Source organism: Mya arenaria, chromosome 2, assembly GCF_026914265.1.
Source record: "Mya arenaria isolate MELC-2E11 chromosome 2, ASM2691426v1".
In the NCBI taxonomy this organism is placed as follows: Eukaryota; Metazoa; Mollusca; class Bivalvia; order Myida; family Myidae; genus Mya; species Mya arenaria.
This window is the reverse complement of record NC_069123.1, coordinates 6,604,212-6,626,974: the sequence shown is the minus strand read 5'-3', so window position 1 is coordinate 6,626,974 and position 22,763 is coordinate 6,604,212. Positions and strand designations below refer to the sequence as shown.

The 22,763-nt window shown below is 35.1% G+C and overlaps 1 protein-coding gene across 2 annotated transcripts; it reads left to right on the top strand.

Moving 5' to 3' along the window:
- Positions 1 to 12,302: 12,302 nt before the first annotated feature.
- On the top strand, positions 12,303 to 22,518 carry LOC128244739 (uncharacterized). Of its 2 annotated transcripts, none has more exons than XM_052962802.1 (3): positions 12,303 to 12,542; positions 16,019 to 16,132; positions 21,705 to 22,518. In XM_052962802.1, the coding sequence occupies exons 2-3, from the start codon at positions 16,033 to 16,035 to the stop codon at positions 22,031 to 22,033; spliced, it is 429 nt and encodes a 142-aa protein (XP_052818762.1). In that variant the 5' UTR covers positions 12,303 to 12,542; positions 16,019 to 16,032; the 3' UTR covers positions 22,034 to 22,518. The 2 variants fall into 2 exon arrangements, with proteins under 2 accessions (XP_052818762.1, XP_052818754.1); XM_052962794.1 differs by having other exon boundaries at positions 12,303 to 12,553.
- The last annotated feature ends 245 nt before the right edge of the window (positions 22,519 to 22,763 follow it).

Sequence of the window (22,763 nt, the reverse complement as noted above, 5' to 3'; positions counted from 1 at the left end):
AGGCATAACACTGTTTGCTGGTTTGTATTTGCTAGTCTTACCGACACTCTGTGATGTTTACTTCGCTGAACTGTAAATACAAGTTCGTACTTCCAATAAATCCAAAGCAATTGTGTACCATTTGCATGGATATTTTCATCAAAAAGGTCTCGGTCAAGTTGACCTTGGCCGGATAAAGATTGTTTTATTGATAACACGCTAAGGTAGGTAGGTAAATCATAAGAAGCAATTGATCCCTTTGATTTTTCAGTTCAATAGGTCAAAAGTCACGATCGTGGTCACATTGATCACAAAACACCGTGTCGATAACCTGAGTTTTCTTTGTCCTATGATTTAAGAACTCGGCAGGAATCTTTATCATATAAAGTTAAAATCCCACTTCATAAGATCATCATGCCAAAGATCAATATCACCAGATTGACCGCAGTTATAGTCATATTTCAAAACAGAATTCTAAAGAAAAAAAAAATGAATGTTTAGAAGACGATTTGCTGACTTGTTTTTGTAGTCGAAGTTTATTATGCAAGATTTGCGAAACTACTGCACGCAAATTGATTAGCTTTTGTTGATACGATGTTGTACGAGCTTCTTTTTCGTCAGAATAGACAGCACATCTCTTAAATCAAAGAGGCAATACCTAATAAGGGCCGACATGAGCTTTAAAACTGCACAGAATAACTTTTCTTTGAATATGTTATTATTATGAAAGCCACATGTCATATTTCAGGGAAGCTTTGGTATTTATAAGTTTTAGAGACAACAGGGAAATACCCGATCTTGAAAAATCCTACTATGGCAATTTGCAGGGAACGAAAAAAGAACAAAATCACAAACAATTCACATACACTCTAACACTAGATTGAAAAGTCGATATCAGATATTATGCATAGTTCGAATGATGTAATTAAATATTTTTGTTATAATAAATTAACGTATTTTTTGCCAATATTGTCTGGTTCGTCACAGCCATCACAATAAAAGCATCTTTTTTCTACTGGGTTTAAAACTCAGGGTAAATAATTATTTTGTTCCTGTAGATTGTTTTCGTAAATAAATATTTAATGCCTCTTGATCAACCTTAGAGACGTTCTATGTTCAAATTTGAACCGATTTTCGTTGAATAAATAGTTTATATTTACAAAAAAATGAGCAAATGATTGTTATTGATCTATTTAATTTGATGATATTATTGCGCTAGGCTGTTTCATTTAATTGTATTTAAATGGGTAGATTATTCGAATGATGTTATCTAAGTAAGGGTAATACCCATGTTTACCTTACATTGTTTTACGTTTTATAAAACAGTATTAGTTTCTGTTTTGTTGCCCATATGTTCAATAATTTACCTTATCGCTCTCAAACATGTTCTACTCAGACTCAAACTCAGTTTTATACGTGCTTTTTGTATGCATTGCGTAATTAAATTGTACCACTCTAATTACCCTTAATACATTTCAATTAACACAATGTATAAGCAACTCACCAAAGAAACCATTATATTTCACAAATGGCAATATCCATGACATTTTCTGGTCTTATAGCGTTGTTCCTCTTGTTTGTTGTTTGTTAGGAGTTGAATCGTGTGCTTTAAACAACGATATTGGTACAAGGTTAGAATACTGTGCTTGTTGCAGAAGTAACAATGGTTTTGTTTTTAAGTCCTATGTCCACCTTTCAACAGGTTGCTGCTGTTTCCTACCCGACCAGGGGAACCTACATTTTTAATGGTCTCTCAAAGAGACACCTGAACAGATCGATTTCTTCCAATGCTTCATAACCAATCGCTAGTCACAAACTAGTTCAGTGTTTTTTACAATCGAAAAAAAAACTTTTAAGAGCTAAAGAACAGTATAAATCTAGAGATGGAGATCTAAATGTAAAAAGTTCTTATTAGGCGTAAAGAAATTAGCTTGTTCCCTGTTTTCACACCTATCCTTTAATGTTCCGAATTAAGGCAACTAGACAAATTTTAAAACGATGTTTTTAATAATTTTCTGTAAAGCTCTTTGTGACATTATATCTTTAGAAGTGAATATGAAGCTGATTGAATAAGTTATTGTCAGTTTTCAATTAAAACATAATCAACAGTAACGTTTGAAATGAACTTATGTTCTTCCAGGGGTAAATTTTAAAATGTTGTAGATCTACGGCCTCACTGCAAAACAATACGACGAAACGAATCTATTTCAGTCAGCTTCTAATTGTGCAGAAATTATTTTTTTCTGAATCAAGTTGAAATAAAAAATATTTTCGCGAAAAATAAAAACAATAAAAATCGAACAATTGAACATTGAAAGTTGCCATAATGACAACATTTCTTGTACTTGTAAGACCAACGACACGAAGTGTCTTACAACGGTAACTGGAGTAGTATAAGTAGTATTGAAGGAAACGGTTTGGCAACAATGACGACTGTGTCGTTAAAAAGCCGACATGAGTTGTTAAAATAACAACAAGAGTGGTTAAAACGATGCCTGAATAGGGACCATCGACGACGGCAGCGATAGCAACAAGGAATAAATGGTTCCTACGGCGACGGTAATAACAACAACCAAGGTGATAACAACGAAGACGGGAAGTGGCAACTACGACATAAGTGTTAACACGTTCGAAATTCAATTATCATTTTTGAAGCTGTATTATAAAACTAAAACTATGAACAGTTAAGACAAAGATATTTAATAGCATCATCAAATTGAGCAGTCTGGAAATGTATATTCCGTTCCTCAGATATTCAAAGCTAATGGTGTCAAGTCTAACATACTTGTATAATGTATTTAATTGTAAGAGTAACATAAGGAACTATGTTTTTCATATTTATTTACGCCACGACATTAACATTAAAAAACTTTTTCATAATAAGCATCACGACATCCAAAAGAAACAACAACAAAAAACATCAAACAACACAGCAGCCAACAAGAATACCGTTTCAGGTAATGTAATCAAAACACTACAGACTTGTATTAGTATTCATAAAGCTTGTACAAGATTCGTATGAATGAAGCATTGTTTTGAGTGGGATATTTATACCATTTACGCTAGATAGAATGTTCACCATCTTAACAATAAGACAAGCTGAAAGATAAATGAAAAAACAACAACACTATTTTAGTTAATTTACCTATTGAAAAGGGAATACGTTCAAAAATATAAAGTTCGATTAAAACTACAAGAAACGGAAGGCAAATTGGCTTTTAAAGTAATGCAAATAACTAAATGAGTAGTTGAGAAACAGTTTTTCAATTGAAACGTGAATCCATTACATAGATAGGACCAGTTGTCGATTGATGTAGCGAATGTTAAACAAGATTTGTTAATTTAAAACATTTGTGCAACAAAAACCAATGACACTAAATCAGTGGAGCGTGAAAAATCGATCGCAGATGGAATCTTATCCGAGCGAAAGACAAGTGCCGGCCACACTATCGGTAATATATGATATACAAGCGCCGGCCACACTATCGGTAATATATGATAAACAAGCGCCAGCAACACTATCGGTAATATATGATAAACAAGCGCCGGCCACACTATTGGTAATAAATGATGAACAAGCGCCGGCCACACTATTGGTAATATATGATAAACAAGCACCGGCCACACTTTCGGTAATATATGATAAGCAAGTGCCGGCCACACTATCGGTAATATATGATAAACAAGCGCCGGCCACACTATTGGTTATATATGAAATACAAGCGCCGGCCACACTATCGGTAATATATGATATACAAGCGCCGGCCACACTATCGGTAATATATGATATACAAGCGCCGGCCACACTATTGGTAATATATGATATACAAGCGCCGGCCACACTATCGGTAATATATGATATACAAGCGCCGGCCACACTATCGGTAATATATGATAAACAAGCGCCGGCCACACTATTGGTAATATATGATATACAAGCGCCGGCCACACTCTCGGTAATATATGATAAACAATCACCGGCCACACCCTCGGTAATATATGATATACAAGCGACGGCAACACTATTGGTAATATATGATATACAAGCGCCGGCCACACTATTGGTAATACATGACATACAAGCGCCGGCTACACTTTTGGTAATATATGATATACAAGCGCCGGAAACTCTATTGGTAAGATATGATATACAAGCGCCGGCCACGCTATTGGTAATATATGACATACAAGCGCCGGCCACGCTATTGGTAAGAAATGACATACAATCGCCGGCCACGCTATTGGTAATATATGATATACAAGCGCCGGCCACACTATTAGTAATATATGATATACAAGCGCCGGCCACACTATTGGTAATATATGATATACAAGCGCCGGCCACACTATTGGTAGTATATGATAGACAAGCGCCGGCCACACTATTGGTAATATATGATATACAAGCGCCGGCCACACTATCGGTAATATATGATATACAAGCGCCGGCCACACTATTGTAATATATGATATACAAGCGCCGGCCACGCTATTGGTAATAAATGACATACAAGCGCCGGCCACACTATTAGTAATATATGACATACAAGCACCGGCCACGCTATTGGTAATATATGATATACAAGCGCCGGCCACGCTATTGGTAATATATGATATACAAGCGCCGGCCACGCTATTGGTAATATATGATATACAAGCGCCGGCCACGCTATTGGCAATATATGATATACAAGCGCCGGCCACGCTATTGGTAATAAATGACATACATGCGCCGGTCACGCTATTGGTAAGAAATGACATACAAGCGCTGGCCACACTATTGGTAATATATGATATACAAGCGCCGGCCACGCTATTGGTAAGAAATGACATACAAGCGCCGGCCACACTATTGGTAATAAATGACATACAAGCGCCGGCCACGCTATCGGTAATATATGATATACAAGCGCCGGCCACGCTATTGGTAATTAATGACATACATACGCCGGCCACGCTATTGGTAATATATGATATACAAGCGCCGGCCACGCTATTGGTAATATATGATATACAAGTGCCGGCCACACTATTGGTAATATATGATATAAAAGTGCCGGCCACGCTATTGGTAATATATGATATACAAGTGCCGGCCACACTATTGGTAATAAATGATATACAAGCGCCGGCCACACTATTGGTAATAAATGACATACAAGCGCCGGCCACGCTATTGGTAATATATGATAAACAAGCGCCGGCCAAACTATTGGTAATATATGATAAACAAGCGCCGGCCACACTATTGGTAATATATGATAAACAAGCGCCGGCCACACTATTGGTAATATATGATATACAAGCGCCGGCCACACTATTGGTAATATATGATATACAAGCGCCGGCCACGCTATTGGTAGTATATGATAGACAAGTGCCGGCCACACTATTGGTAATATATGATATACAAGCGCCAGCCACACTATTGGTAATATATGATATACAAGCGCCGGCCACACTATTGGTAATATATGATATACAAGCGCCGGCCACACTATCGGTAATATATGATATACAAGCGCCGGCCACACTATTGTAATATATGATATACAAGCGCCGGCCACGCTATTGGTAATAAATGATATACAAGCGCCGGCCACGCTATTGGTAGTATATGACATACAAGCACCGGCCACGCTATTGGTAATATATGATATACAAGCGCCGGCCACGCTATTGGTAATATATGATATACAAGCGCCGGCCACACTATCGGTAATATATGATATACAAGCGCCGGCCACACTATTGTAATATATGATATACAAGCGCCGGCCACGCTATTGGTAATAAATGATATACAAGCGCCGGCCACGCTATTGGTAGTATATGACATACAAGCACCGGCCACGCTATTGGTAATATATGATATACAAGCGCCGGCCACGCTATTGGTAATATATGATATACAAGCGCCGGCCACGCTATTGGTAATATATGATATACAAGCGCCGGCCACGCTATTGGCAATATATGATATACAAGCGCCGGCCACGCTATTGGTAAGAAATGACATACAATCGCCGGCCACACTATTGGTAATATATGATATACAAGCGCCGGCCACGCTATTGGTAATAAATGATATACAAGCGCCGGCCACGCTATTGGTAGTATATGACATACAAGCACCGGCCACGCTATTGGTAATATATGATATACAAGCGCCGGCCACGCTATTGGTAATATATGATATACAAGCGCCGGCCACGCTATTGGTAATATATGATATACAAGCGCCGGCCACGCTATTGGCAATATATGATATACAAGCGCCGGCCACGCTATTGGTAAGAAATGACATACAATCGCCGGCCACACTATTGGTAATATATGATATACAAGCGCCGGCCACACTATTGGTAATATATGATATACAAGCGCCGGCCACACTATTGGTAGTATATGATAGACAAGCGCCGGCCACACTATTGGTAATATATGATATACAAGCGCCGGCCACACTATCGGTAATATATGATATACAAGCGCCGGCCACACTATTGTAATATATGATATACAAGCGCCGGCCACGCTATTGGTAATAAATGACATACAAGCGCCGGCCACACTATTAGTAATATATGACATACAAGCACCGGCCACGCTATTGGTAATATATGATATACAAGCGCCGGCCACGCTATTGGTAATATATGAAATACAAGCGCCGGCCACGCTATTGGTAATATATGATATACAAGCGCCGGCCACGCTATTGGCAATATATGATATACAAGCGCCGGCCACGCTATCGGTAATATATGATATACAAGCGCCGGCCACGCTATTGGTAATTAATGACATACATACGCCGGCCACGCTATTGGTAATATATGATATACAAGCGCCGGCCACGCTATTGGTAATATATGATATACAAGTGCCGGCCACACTATTGGTAATATATGATATAAAAGTGCCGGCCACGCTATTGGTAATATATGATATACAAGTGCCGGCCACACTATTGGTAATAAATGATATACAAGCGCCGGCCACACTATTGGTAATAAATGACATACAAGCGCCGGCCACACTATTGGTAATATATGATAAACAAGCGCCGGCCACACTATTGGTAATATATGATAAACAAGCGCCGGCCACACTATTGGTAATATATGATATACAAGCGCCGGCCACACTATTGGTAATATATGATAAACAAGCGCCGGCCACACTATTGGTAATATATGATATACAAGCGCCGGCCACACTATTGGTAATATATGATATACAAGCGCCGGCCACGCTATTGGTAGTATATAATAGACAAGCGCCGGCCACACTATTGGTAATATATGATATACAAGCGCCGGCCACACTATTGGTAATATATGATATACAAGCGCCGGCCACACTATTGGTAATATATGATATACAAGCGCCGGCCACACTATCGGTAATATATGATATACAAGCGCCGGCCACACTATTGTAATATATGATATACAAGCGCCGGCCACGCTATTGGTAATAAATGACATACAAGCGCAGGCCACACTATAAGTAATATATGACATACAAGCACCGGCCACGCTATTGGTAATATATGATATACAAGCGCCGGCCACGCTATTGGTAATATATGATATACAAGCGCCGGCCACGCTATTGGTAATATATGATATACAAGCGCCGGCCACGATATTGGTAATATATGATATACAAGCGCCGGCCACGCTATTGGTAAGAAATGACATACAATCGCCGGCCACACTATTGGTAATATATGATATACAAGCGCCGGCCACACTATTGGTAATATATGATATACAAGCGCCGGCCACACTATTGGTAATATATGATAGACAAGCGCCGGCCACACTATTGGTAATATATGATATACAAGCGCCGGCCACACTATCGGTAATATATGATATACAAGCGCCGGCCACACTATTGTAATATATGATATACAAGCGCCGGCCACGCTATTGGTAATAAATGATATACAAGCGCCGGCCACACTATTAGTAATATATGACATACAAGCACCGGCCACGCTATTGGTAATATATGATATACAAGCGCCGGCCACGCTATTGGTAATATATGATATACAAGCGCCGGCCACGCTATTGGTAATATATGATATACAAGCGCCGGCCACGCTATTGGCAATATATGATATACAAGCGCCGGCCACGCTATTGGTAATAAATGACATACATGCGCCCGTCACGCTATTGGTAAGAAATGACATACAAGCGCTGGCCACACTATTGGTAATATATGATATACAAGCGCCGGCAACGCTATTGGTAAGAAATGACATACAAGCGCCGGCCACACTATTGGTAATAAATGACATACAAGCGCCGGCCACGCTATCGGTAATATATGATATACAAGCGCCGGCCACGCTATTGGTAATAAATGACATACATACGCCGGCCACGCTATTGGTAATATATGATATACAAGCGCCGGCCACGCTATTGGTAATATATGATATACAAGTGCCGGCCACACTATTGGTAATATATGATATAAAAGTGCCGGCCACGCTATTGGTAATATATGATATACAAGTGCCGGCCACACTATTGGTAATAAATGATATACAAGCGCCGGCCACACTATTGGTAATAAATGACATACAAGCGCCGGCCACACTATCGGTAATATATGATAAACAAGTGCCGGCCACACTATTGGTAATAAATGACATACAAGCGCCGGCCACACTATCGGTAATATATGATATACAAGTGCCGGCCACACTATTGGTAATAAATGACATACAAGCGCCGGCCACGCTATTGGTGATATATAATATACAAGCGCCGGGCACGCTATTGGTAATAAATGACATATAAGTGCCGGCTATGCTATTGCTAATATATGATATACAAGTGCCGGCCACGCTATTGGTTATATATGATATACAAGCGCCGGCCACGCTATTGGAAATAAATGACATACAAGTGCCGGCCACGCTATTGGAAATATATGATATACAAGCGCCGGCCACGCTATTGGTAAGAAATGACATACAAGCGCCGGCCACACTATCGGTAATATATGACATACAAGTGCCGGCCACGCTATTGGTAATAAATGACATACAAGTGCCGGCCACACTATTGGTAATAAATGATATACAAGTACAATACCAAAGGGGAACCAACGGCTACAAATGAGTCGAAAGTAATTCTTTCTAATTCTATATTAATCAGGTAAGATAACTGTCTAATGTAGAGGAATTTTAAGCCATGTTTTTTTCATGGTAAAAAAGTGATCACCTTATTAATCTTATTTGGCCTGGATGCTGAGTTTTTTCTCATTACTTGTAATTCGTCAGGCTTTTGAGACATCAGCACACAATGAGAGACAAACAGCGTCGACAGGCAATATAGGCAATTAAAGGTGTTTAAATGCGCATGTATAAAGGCAATCAAACAAACGAAAGAGACATACAACGGCACAAGCCAACAAACACATAAGTTTATACAAGCTTATATTCCTAATATAATTCCTCCAATGATTTCAAAACTAACGGTTACATTCATTTATATTTTTAGTCATACGCTGTATTTGTGAAGGATGTTTTCATTGTTAACTGATTTTAATGTAGAAAATTAATAGATCATTATCATAAATTATTACGGTGAGGAAATGATTGAACGTATTTTCGATCCTGCAAATCTGATTGTATCACAAAGGTTGTTTACTTAACAATGGTTGAAATGGACAGTTTATCTCGAACGTTTTTATGTCAATAAGAACTAGAAAGGTGTTCGATTGACATTGCCTTCCCTTTTAAATATCGATATTTATTATCTTTTTGTGAGAGAACTGAAATTAGAAGTATTTTCAGTACGTCAGTTTGTTTGTGCAAAATATTCTTTTTACCTTCTAAGAAGATTAACGACATATATTGTAAAAATAAATATACAATTAATGTTTTGCGCCATGGCCTAAAATCGCAAACGATTGACACAAATTCCAACGATCGTGAAACAAGTTATTGCAACAATATATAAAATTACAAAATTATGAATGTCTGATACCATTACCACTAGACCAATTTCACCCTCATCCCAGAATACAAGTTTGTTGTAGTTCCATGTACATACACAATATATAGACATTAAGGGATCTGCTTCTTATTAAAACACATTTAAGGCGACGTTTCAAACAGACATACAAAGGGATGCCATGTTCTAGGTTGACTGCATCATGGTGAAAAGACTCTTGACTTCAGATAGTCCATACACAAACAGAATGTTGCAAGCAAACATATTCAAAAATGTATCAAGGGTTATAAACCATAATTATCTCTACCACAGGCTCACAGGTTTGTACAAACTGTTTGAAGAGCGTGACTATCTATCTCTAGTTCAGGCAAAGAGCTTTAAGAATGTATGAAGTATTATAGGAGAATAAAAACATACCTCTTCCTATCCACAAGGGATAGTAGGAAATCCCACTTACCAACAATACCAAAAAAACTAACTGACTAGATCTAGCCCAACTAAACTGACAAATTGTTCTAAACATGGGTATACAAAAAACAAAACATAAAAACACACACACACGAACGCATGCACGCCCGCACGCACACGCGCACACGCGCACACGCACACGCACACGCACACGCACACACACACACATGACAAACTATGTGTTCATTTTATTACTATAGGAATAAATATGTTGTCTCGGGTTGGAATCTCGGAAAGGTTAATAGTATTATATGTATAATCAAGTTCCCAGTGGTAAATCAATTGTATAATGAACACTAAGTTGTTTTGCTATCAAATTCCCTATGTCCGTTGATCTGAAGTTTTACATATAAATTGCAATTTGCAGGCAACAAACGCATCATAATTGGATGGAACGACAGAACTATATATCTTACTTGATATTATAATTACATGTAGTATATTATTTTAGAATAGGCTATACACAGGGATAAGCCCAGTAGCATCAACATATATATTAAGTGGCCAAGGAACTATGGCCAACCATGGTACACACATACTCTATTACTATAATATACTACATTATGTTAAACAAAAATTCATATGAAAAGCTACCGAAGCAAGCTCAGTAGCCAAAAGTTTAAACATCAGCCCCGTTTAGTGGCACAGGGTAAACGCCAAAGACATAGAACACAAAAACAAAAAACACAGTGCATACATACTATATAAAAACTAGATGTGTTTATCAAGGGTTGCTAGGTTCCGTCTATGAACGGTCAGTAAAATAAATTCACTGGGGGTTTAAACCAGTTTGCGTGCACAACCTCACTCTTATCCCAGTAATCCTGAATACAGTAAAAACGCAGAAAGTAAAAACTAATTATCGAAACAGTTTGGGCATAACATGTAGATTGTTTCTCAAGTGGTCTAAAGAAGACCATTCCTTTGCCGTAAGATGTACAATGATCAATTTGTGTCAAAATAAAATGAGGACTACAGGGACATTCCCACTAGTCAAACATCTTTACGGTAGTTCATGTTCCATCGATCAGAAAATACTTGCAAACAAACAGTTTCCAAAATATTTTTCTAATTCTCGCGTACAGGTCATACAGGTTTCGGTTTAAATGAACAGTGGTTGAAAAAATGATTTCAAACCCCCATTCAAAATGAAGCACACATCAAGGCACTAAACTATTTTGATGTTTTGCTTTAAAACAATTAATATTAAGAACAAATACTGAAGAGCAAATTTCTTTCACCTCAAATTCGATAACACTAAAAGCAAAAGGCATGCACGAAAAATTTTCAATCATGTGTTTCCGGTCTGGCGAGCTTTGTTACCGGCTATGCATAAGAAACAAAAGGTCGGGTCAATAGCGAAAGGAATGATAGCCAAACATTCACAGACACGCAACAAGATGTACATCACAGAACAAAAACAACTTCCATATAAATAATGTTTAACCGTTTGTTAAGAAATGATTGGTTGCTAGATATTACTCTCAGACAAATTTCTTACCAGCAGTTTTGAGATTGAATCTCCTTAAATGTATCTTCTTGGCCCCAAACGGTCAAGGTCAATAGTCTGACGTTGCACAGACCAAAAAGAGTTTGCAGGCAAAAGATGCAACATACATTGTTGGAGGCGCAAACTATATCCACCAACTGGTTATTATACGCGTTCCCACATACCAGCACATCAGCTTTCTCAGAACGCTCCCGTATTTTGGAGAAGCCAGCAAGTTTCCCCGGTTTGCAAGAGGCTTAATACAATCTGACAGGCTTGTATTGATCGCTCCTTAATGCGAATGTGGAGAGGCGTTTGAAGACATACTAGTTATTATGTTTTGTGTCACAGAAGCTGTAATACTATTGATCCGTGACTTTATTCGCTTGGCTGATAGATGATCATCGTTGGTGAAAGCGGAACCGACACTTGAAAAGTCTCGGTCTGAGTTGTATTGGCTGGGATGGACTTGTAGGAATGTACAGGATTAGTTAGAATGACTGAGAAGATCGGTTGAAGAGGAATAAAACATTTGCTTAAAATGTACGACTTTTGCAAGTGCGACAACGATAATAAAGGACAAAAGCAATAATAAGGACTAATACAAAGCAAAAACGGTGAGATTGATGTAAGTAAAATTAATTTATTCATTTTATATTCTAAATCTGAAAGCAAAATCATTTTTGGAAAATGTTTTAATTGAATTTTAAATATATAAACGTTAGTAATATTTTTCATTAATTCATAATATATACTTTTTGAATTATGACGTTTATGTGTTTTGATGTACAATTTAATTGGCATGTGCTTTATACATATGCCTAATATGGTAAATAATGTTTGAGTACAGACATAATATTCTCAAACATGCAATTGATTGTCAGTACTTATTATTTGCTCATCACTTCAAATTCTGAAGAGAAAATTATGTAAAAACGCATCGTGTGAAGCGACTTAATTAAACTTAACTCAAAGCCTTTTTATTCCGTTTAATTAAATATGTGCCTTAGCTGTTGAATCAAAGACCATAATAGTACATTTAAAAGCCGCCGCGGAATAAAGCAGTTTATCAAAGGATCATAAAGAACGGATAAACCCTGTGATTACAAGAAATAAAGAGATAAACATAAAAATCAATTGTCCTTGGTATACTACTTGAGATCTATCTTGTCTTCATGTTTTTATGTATGAGTCACATATTCAGTCAGAGAACATTTGTGTATAGACTTTCTTCTCTATACTGATAATTTGAAAAAAAACTGGACTCGCTTATGATATGCTTGTTTGGCTTTTCATTCATAGCTCTGGCGTGAAAGTCCAAAACAAATGTTAGCCGATAAATTGAACGCGCAGACAGTGACGTCGATCTATGTGAATGTATGGTACATTATGGAAACGCCATTTTTGAAAACTTTCCTTGAACGATTATTTCCTAACCATTGCCAAGTACAGACCTTAAAAATTTGGAACTGTTTATCTCCACAACCTTTTTCCCAACCTCGTCTTAATTGCATATCTTTAAGATATTTACAGATTTAATAAAACATTAAAATGCCTATGAGCTGTTTCATTAATAAACCATTATTAAACCAATTATGCAATACATTTAGAAACAGAAAATAGCTTAAATTCGAAATGATGGTATCTCAAACCCTAACGTCAATTATAATATGCCCACACACTATTTTATCAAATACTCTTATTTGTAAACCCTTTTTAAAAAAACGATTTTAGGAGCTTCAGCTAAAACAATTCACAAAAATTGCGATCAAATCCAAAAGCAATCTTCGGGAATGAACTGCCGATCATTTCAGATAACAAACCTTAATGATTGACCTTAACTTGGCGTATCTCTCTTTCTTGTTTTAATCAAGATCCGTAATTGTATAAATATCGTTAAAATAGCGTTTAATTATTCACATGTTGATTCTCAGTAATGCTGATAACTCAAGGGTTACATGTCGGAATAAATGTATTTGTTAGCTGGAGCAGGGAACGACCAGTTGATGAACACCAAATCAATACGTTTGTATTATTCCGGTTGTATAAGGTCTCACTTTTCCGCCGTTTCTTAGTTTGATATATCATGTCATTTAATTTCTTTTTATGTATTTTATTAGATAATTTTTAAACATGCAATGTTCAAAAGTAAATCACATATATTTTAGAGAGATGGTGTCTGTGTTTTGAATGTTAATTCAGGTTTCTATGGAAATGTAAAATGTCATCCTTGCAATAATGTAATGTACGGATATTTTATCAGAAGTTTTCATCAAGCTTGTACATAATTACGTGTTCTTTGCCACCTTGGGGCTGAGAGTTTATTTCCGATAATTACGTTTCGAGAGAAATTCTCATACTTAAATGAACATGGCAGTATTGAAAATGTATTTCAATAGAAAAAGAACATTATGTAAGCCTAAACTTCGAAACATATTTAACAGTTTTAAGAATATGTCCCTGAAGTTGATAAACCACTAGTTTCATTTTTAAACTTTTTGTCTTCAATTTTGATAATGGATATGTAGATCCAAGTAAACCTTTTCATTTAATGAGACTAAGTACATGCATGCCGGTTTAATCAGATAAGATTGGAAAAATTAATATAAAATATAAACCCATATTAACACATGTTTAAAGTTGCCGTAAATTTCTAAATACATGTCCAAATAATTTCCTATCAATAAAACTGTTTGTTTAAGACATCTTATACTATTGGGAACATCAAGAAGAAAGTAAACGATTTTTCTTTGACATATAAATTACTTTTATTCTTAGGACGGAAAAAGTACTTCTCGGAACAAAATTAACGACAAATAATGAGACAATAGAGCTATGAACCACTTCTTAAATTCGATAAGGTGTGACTCATCTTTTATTAAATTTTCTATAGAAATATACCAGTAGTATAAAATAATTGTTTTATAAGCGTTGTTCGTGCTTTAAAGGATTTCGAGACGTACTTATCATTTCCAGGACATTAAAGTTAAATGAGAAAACATGCATTCGTAAAGATCATATTGACAACGTGCATATTAAAACACTTTATAAGACAATTAGATTTTTCTAGGTAATGCAAGTACATTTAAGGCAATGTCCACCCATAAAACAAATGACACCATCATGCATTTCAGTTGGTGACTAAAATTTGCGTTGGTTGTTTCGAAAGCTCTCTAAAATGCTGTCCAATAAACGAAACAATAAAATCATAAATTTGCTTTTGAAGATCCAATGATGAAATTTACTTTCATAATCACACAAAGTAACGTTTGTTCAGAATTTTGTTAAAGAAAATCACGCCATCGTTGTAAACTTTAAAATCATTACTGCTCAGGAAGTTTAATGGATTTATTTGTGCTGTATTTCTTAACATATCTGAGACACATGAGGCTGTTTATATTTACATACATGAGCACATCAATCAATATTTCAAGTTTAAAAGTTAACAGGGATGACGTTAACAGCGTTTTTTTAAATTAACAAAGTTCTGAACATTCGGCCTAATATTTAACTGATGAGACAAAGTTGATTAGAATTTTTAAGAAATGGAATACAACAACCCATGCCATTTGTGGACTTTCAACTGAACGTATCACAAGGTTAATATTGTGTTTACACGTTTGTTCGTTGATATGACTGTTCAAATCATTAGGTAGATATAAGGTCTTACATGCACATTCGTTGATAAGACTGATGAAACGAGAGAACATTTATTTGTACGTATAAATCATAATAAAAATGAAAATCATTGTGTTCTCTGCACTATTGTTACTGCACCACTCAACAATACCATCAAAGCTTATACTTTATTGGTAAACAACATTTACCTCTATTAACCATTACAGTGTTATTTGTTCTTGGACTAATTCTGATGAATATGAATGGCCCTTTTTGTGTTGGTGAGATGGTCTAGAGGCTATAGTAATGTATTACTATATACGAGTGCACGACTCCCCATATGGAATGCTTCGTTTGAGGTTTAGCAACACAATTAACCAGATGCACTTTTACTGCGAACTCACACAATGTTGATCTTCTTACCATTTAAAACATTAATATAATCTTTTCTTAAATATCTGCAACTGTGTTTCAGGTATATACTTTGAAATGGTGCAGTTATTTTACTACGAGACACGAGGGAAATGTTGCAAGAAGTTTTTGAACCATGAAGGGGTTCCGACAAAGATTCATTTGTTCCCATATGAAGGTAAGTGATTTGGTTTTGCTTAAAAAATACCTTTGAGAATCTGGTTTAATTATTACCTCTGTGTTTTTATCTTAATTTTGTGTTTCGCTTACCATTTCAATCCAGTAATCCATATATCACGGATTTATGTCCCAAAAAGAATTGATTTGGAAAATAAAAACCATTTGTCATTCGCTAAAAACCTACGGTTTAAGGTTATGAAAATCGGTAGAATTCACATCTGTTCTTAAAATAGCGTGATGCAATAAATGTTGTTATTCAAATCATTACGTTATTGCACATGCATTTCAAAATATTTCAACAACTTTGATATTATAGTATGGAAATGATATAATCCTAATGTAGTTAGACCAATTGCTTTATCGATATATTAAAATAAACGATGAAAACAACAGGGAATCGCGTCCAATACAATACTTATGTGAAAAAGTACAGAAACAAGCTCAATACCAAAACGTTTAAACATAAACCCGGTTAAATTGCCATTGGGTAAACGCCATAAATTTCACAAACAAGAAACATGGAAGAACAGCACAAAATGCCACAAAGAGCACAGTACATAAATACTATATATAAATAACTAGGTATGTTTATTAAGGATTGTTAGGTACCGCCTTGGAAGAGTCAGTTAAATGTAAATTTACTGGGGGTTCAAACCAGTTTAAGTGCACAAACCTCACTCTTATCCCAACAAGCCAATTACGCTGATCTGTAGACCTGATTTTCTTGAGCAATCTACAATACCATATAACAGGATCAATCTTAAAACATTTGATATATATCAGGGTGATCATACACCAAACGAAATGCACACAACGCAACAAGACAAATTACACATTGAACAAATATTGAGATATCATTATTGGAAAATGATGGGTAAAAACCTTGGCACAAGCACTGAAAAAGTTTTGAGAAAACTCTGGGGGATATACCAGTTTATCAGCACTCTTACTTTGACTTGTTGGAACATTTATCAATATAGTAAAAACTCAGGACAAAGCGAAAACAGCTGCTTTATTGTATTTTAGCGGTAAATAGTCTTGCATGGTCAATACACACTTGAAGAAAATCATTTTAGGGGTTCAACTTGTTACCGCGCGGCTTATTAACCAATGAACTTTCATACACCATTTTATATTAAAATAATACAAAACAATATCAGTAAAATATGTTGAAGGCGAAGTCATAAAATTTAATGTCAAGTCGAAGAGGCTATTTTACTAGAGAGCTTGAATATTTTAAGGGTATGTTCAATACCGTTCCGAATAATATTGCTCAAATCAAAATAGATCGTTCTGCTTGCTCTTGATGATTATGAAATACCTAGATTATTTTACTTTAATTAGCAATTGTCTGTCTAAATGTGTTTGTTATTGATAAAGTTGAAGTGCGTCATTTATTATTTGCATTTTTCAATCAGATTTCATCCAATTTGTGTTTGGTGTTGACATACAGACAGGTATGCAACATACCGATTGCTTTAAGTATTTGTAGTCTGCAGCTCCATCGGTCTTTATGCTTCCTGGATAAATAATAATACCGCGTTTTGCAACTCGAGGCAGGAGATCCTTGGCAGCCTTAAACACACAGTCTTAAATTGTGACGTTGTATATATCTTTTTGAAATGTATAGGAATCCGATGCATATCATGATCCCCTGTTTTTCATTTGTCATTCAAGATACATGTCTTTCAGAAATGCACACGTCTGCAAAATATAGTGGATCATGTCAAGCACCATATCAATCTGGTTAAGAGAAATTAATAAATTGGATTTGAATTCCATTTGTTAAAGCGATAGAGCCGATAGCAGCGATTCAATGTCTGGGAAATACTTTCATAAATCACATAGTAATCGAATTGCTTTTGCAATGCAAATGTTCGTGCAGAAAGTGAATTAAAAAATCCAAATATAAAATTGCAGTACTAGGCAAAATCATCCATCAAGCATCCAATAAGACAATTATGAATAATTGAATAATGGATTGGCAAAGCATTCCATCTTTACGGAATCGTTGCACGCATATATGCTGTGGCAGAAATTAAGACTGTGATAATTAACCCTGCATGTTTAAACGTCTCTTTTGTCCTTCTTCTTGGCATTTGATGTAAAGCACTAATATGAGTTGTTTTTTTCAAGTTGAAGCAATTTAGAAAAAAAAAAACGTTTCTAGTTTCAATCTCGAATAACACATAATACTGATGCTTAACCTCACGACATTTAGTATTCATTTATGCGTAAAATTGATTGCTTGTTTTCGTTAACGCAAATGACCTAGATTCCATTATATCATCTTGTTTATTTTTTTATAGAATTTTGCTCAGGAATTTACAACAATTAAATCAAATTTACTTTAAGGATCGGCAGTCATTTCTAAAGTAGGTCTTGTTAGTTGAAACAAAACAAATATAAACCGTAACAATTAAACAAACGTGCATTTTAATATAAGTTAGTGGGCTTAAGTAACATATTGATGAAGTTATCGAGTTACTTGACAATATTTTGCTTGAAAGACAGATTATTTGAAAATAAATACGGTTGATCGATTATGAAGCAAACGTACGTTTAAAAACATTGAATTTAAATTGTCTACAGATTCCCCTTAATTTTCATTTTCGTTTTCTTCTTTTTTTCTTATTAGTAACTTCTGAAATCCACAGTGCTTATATTTCCCTATTATAATAATAGTCAATATCGAAAAAGGATATTTATTTTCTGAACTTTTTTATATTCATTATGCCATATTTACTAATATTGAACAGTTCAACATTTAATATGCTTGAAAACGAAACAAAATTATATAATCTTAATTATTATTTGTTATAATATAATACTACTTTTTAGTTTAAAAAGGTAAGTTTTAGTGTCATTACACCCAAAAAGTATAACAAATATGAGGTTCTAGCTCTGGATGTTATCACAATCATGCTATTTGTACAGAAAGGGTTTCTGTTATTTTAGAACGAATCTCAGAATATTTAAAAATAAAATAATAAACAAGGCTGTAAATGGTTTGCATGTAAATGGTGTGCATTACACCACTCCAAAGAACCACTCTTTCACAATAAGTAACCCTTCATATAAATAAAGACAAGCAAAAATGGAGGAAAATATCGTATATTTGGTAATACCTACCCCTAAATACTACAAAAATTTGATCTCCGACTCGACCTAAATTTGGGATATCAATTATGACTGTCTTCAGCCAGTCAATTAGTAAGTATCAGCTACCTTTTCTATTTCTGAGGGATTTTGCAAAACAAGGAAACTGCTAAGATAGTTATATATTAATATTATATCTTGATTTGGCTCATCTGTTTTCCCAAAGAAAAAGGTCCCGGTATTTAATATGGCATGCGTTTGAGGGCTAAAATATTGAAAATGATAAAGAATATAGCATTATATACTGCATCCCCAAAACATAGTTTTGCTACAGATGTGTGTTTGAACAACAGATAAATACAGTTTAGGACAATTTGTTACGTCGCTTCATTGGATATCAAGTGAATTGAGAGGCATACAATGTGAGTGATGGTGTTCGGTTTTGTTTTAGAATACTTCCCATTCCATATACATTATGTTTTGAACAGAAGTATTTTTTTTGAATTTGATATGATTTGTGAGGAGGATTGTTCAATACACACGTACATATGGTAAGATATTTTTTTAATTTCAGATACTTTTGATAGAGGACTGAAAGTCGTTTAAATTTGTCGTATTGAAATGTACAATTTTCGAGTACTTTGCCAGTGACGTCTAATGACCATTTGTTTTTTAAATACATCGCATGATTAGTAATGTTTACGTTCAGGATACATACAATATAGTGTGCATCAACCAATCTACAAAACCTCTTAAGGCAGCAATATTAGACGGGGAATAACATCAACAGTATGCACAATGATGGCCCATCATATTTTTCCAAACCAAGTGAAGTTCAATATTATAGTACATTCAAAGGTTATTTTATGACGTTCTAAGTAATTCCTAAACAAACCAATGATACCATAAAACGAACAATAATGTAACTAGTCTCTAAACATACCCAATATATTGCTATTTTCTATAAGGTAATTACTACGTGTAGATATTCTAATCAGTGTCGTTTACGTACATCTTTTCCCTATTAGATGTTTGTCGATAGTTTTGGCCTGAACTATTCATGGATACATTTGCAACTTGAAAATACCATCCAGCGGAGCCTGTTTCTATGTCTTCTTGATGGAAGAAGACTCCACAGGTCAATTATAGCTAGGAGGAGCATTACTGATTAAGTACAAGAAAACATCAATACTTATAGATTCCTTAACACTGCAGAGCTCAAGAAAAACAGCAATAAATAGTCTGCGCTTAGAATGATGACAGTTGATATTACTAGGGTTTTATGTTAATAATTTGAGGTCTCTTCTCTTTTTTCATTGCTTTTAACTACTAACATGGCAATAAGGTTTCTTTTACATGATATTGGGATAGTTTACATTGTTAGAATTTACGTAACATTGCGTAATAACAACATGAACAAAGTCCAAGAAAAAAACTCGCCAATATGTTCTGGTTTTGAACGTGTATATCCATTCATAAAACTATAGGATATGGTTTTGTTATTCATTGGTAATTGTCACAATTGATAAGCTGCGCTGCAATTTGTAGGCAGGGGCATAACTCCTTATTAGGTAGGGCAACTTTTAGTGACTGAAGATTTGTGAACTCCTTTGATAGAATTTTATATCAGAGTATCCAAACAATGCCATTGCTTTACATCTTGAATTACTATATAGTTGTAAAAGGCAAATGCTATAGTGTCGGCTTTTACTACAATTGATTGGCTAAATTGGAGACACAGAAATAGTTATTTTGCCCGACTAGGTTGTACGCTTATCTTAAATGTTAAATACCAGATACCCACTCAGTTCCAGCTACCATGTGTGTACATTGATAACTCTAAGCACCTAGTTTTGACCTTTGTCAATTAATGAGAACTTCTTATATTAAACCTTTTCTCAGAGTAAAGTAGTAATTGTATAGTCCGATGTGCATGAATGTTCAGTTTGGATGATCTGTGACCCATATGATATGGTTTTGTTTGCCTTTTTAGAATACTTTAATAATATTAGCAATGCTAAGATCTACAAGGCAAAACAACCTAAGTGTGAAACATTTGTTAAATATTTGAATATATGGTCTACATCTAACGTTCAAACGGTTTAAAATAGTTCTGATAGAATTTGTTTGGGGTATAACAGATATAAAAATGTCACCTTACGTGTATTTAATACGTGATGACCTTATTCTGACCATGCATCTATTTGTTATTAACATGCACAGGACTATATGTTGTTGTATTGGATGTTTATTCATGAATTTGACTGCAGTGTTTTATAGCAGTAAAATATTGATTAAAGGCAACACGAGAAACATGGCTAATATATTCATATTCTCTTGTTCCCAATTAGGGCATCGTACGAAAAAACGTTAATACCTTACATAAATATATAGATTAAAAACATGTGATTTTAACGAATACTACAAAAATTCTATACAATTATATTTTGAAACTACATTGTCTTTTTCAGGGTGGGCTCAACCAGCAATGACGTCATATTGGCTGCTGAAAACATATTGGTGGAGTAGGTCACGTGTAAAAATTACAGAAGTTACTGGGTCGCAAACGCATGAAGTTAAGGGAAAAGTTCAGTGCATCAAAAATGGTTCTATCGTTATTTCCGGTAAAATAAAAGACAAAACGAACAGCGACTTCAGAATGTATCTCACATCGAATGTTGATAGTGGTGATTTCCAACTTGGCTATTGTGTGACAGGAACGCTTGAAAGGGGATGTAAAAAGTCAGAAAAGGGTCTTAGTCTGACACATTATGCCATGATTAAACGAAAAGGGTACTAATTTCGTAATCCAATGGTGTATGCCTATGTCAATTTTTTTGCTATAAATTGGCTTACTTGTTGAAATTTAATGGAAAATGCCATATATGTTACAATCGAATGTTACAATTTATATATCTGTTAAATATTTATTATTGTGTTTATTGTTGATGGTAAATGTTTATATTATTTGTTATCAATATTATACCTAAAAAACTGCCATATATTGAGATGGCTTTCAAATGTCTGTGAATTGATGTTGGTTTTGTTATCGATAAATATACTTTATGTTTGTTTGGTAATTTATTGATGCCTTGACAGGTTGAACATTTGTTTTTTACCATTGCTGTTCATACATTGTTTTGTTTTGATTTCACAGTTTGTTTTATAGGTACATGCTGGGATTATGAATGCCTTAATTTGCTGAAATCCGGCAAATATGCATTGACAAAATACAAAAGGAAATCAGACTAGAACACATCTTTATTTTTTATTTTCCTCTATGTATTGTTTGTTAGGGCATATTCTTATATTAAATGTTCAAAACACATACTTTAAAAAATGTAAACTGTATCGAAAAGAAACTTATTATGAAAGGTTGAATAAATATTTGCTACTAGTCTGTTCATTTTATAAATAAAATACAATAAAATATTAGTATTCATTTGTAATAAAACACGAATAGTAAACTTAAGGATTATCTTTTTTTAATCTTAATCTTACGGTTGTCCTTTTGAATTTTAAATAGGATT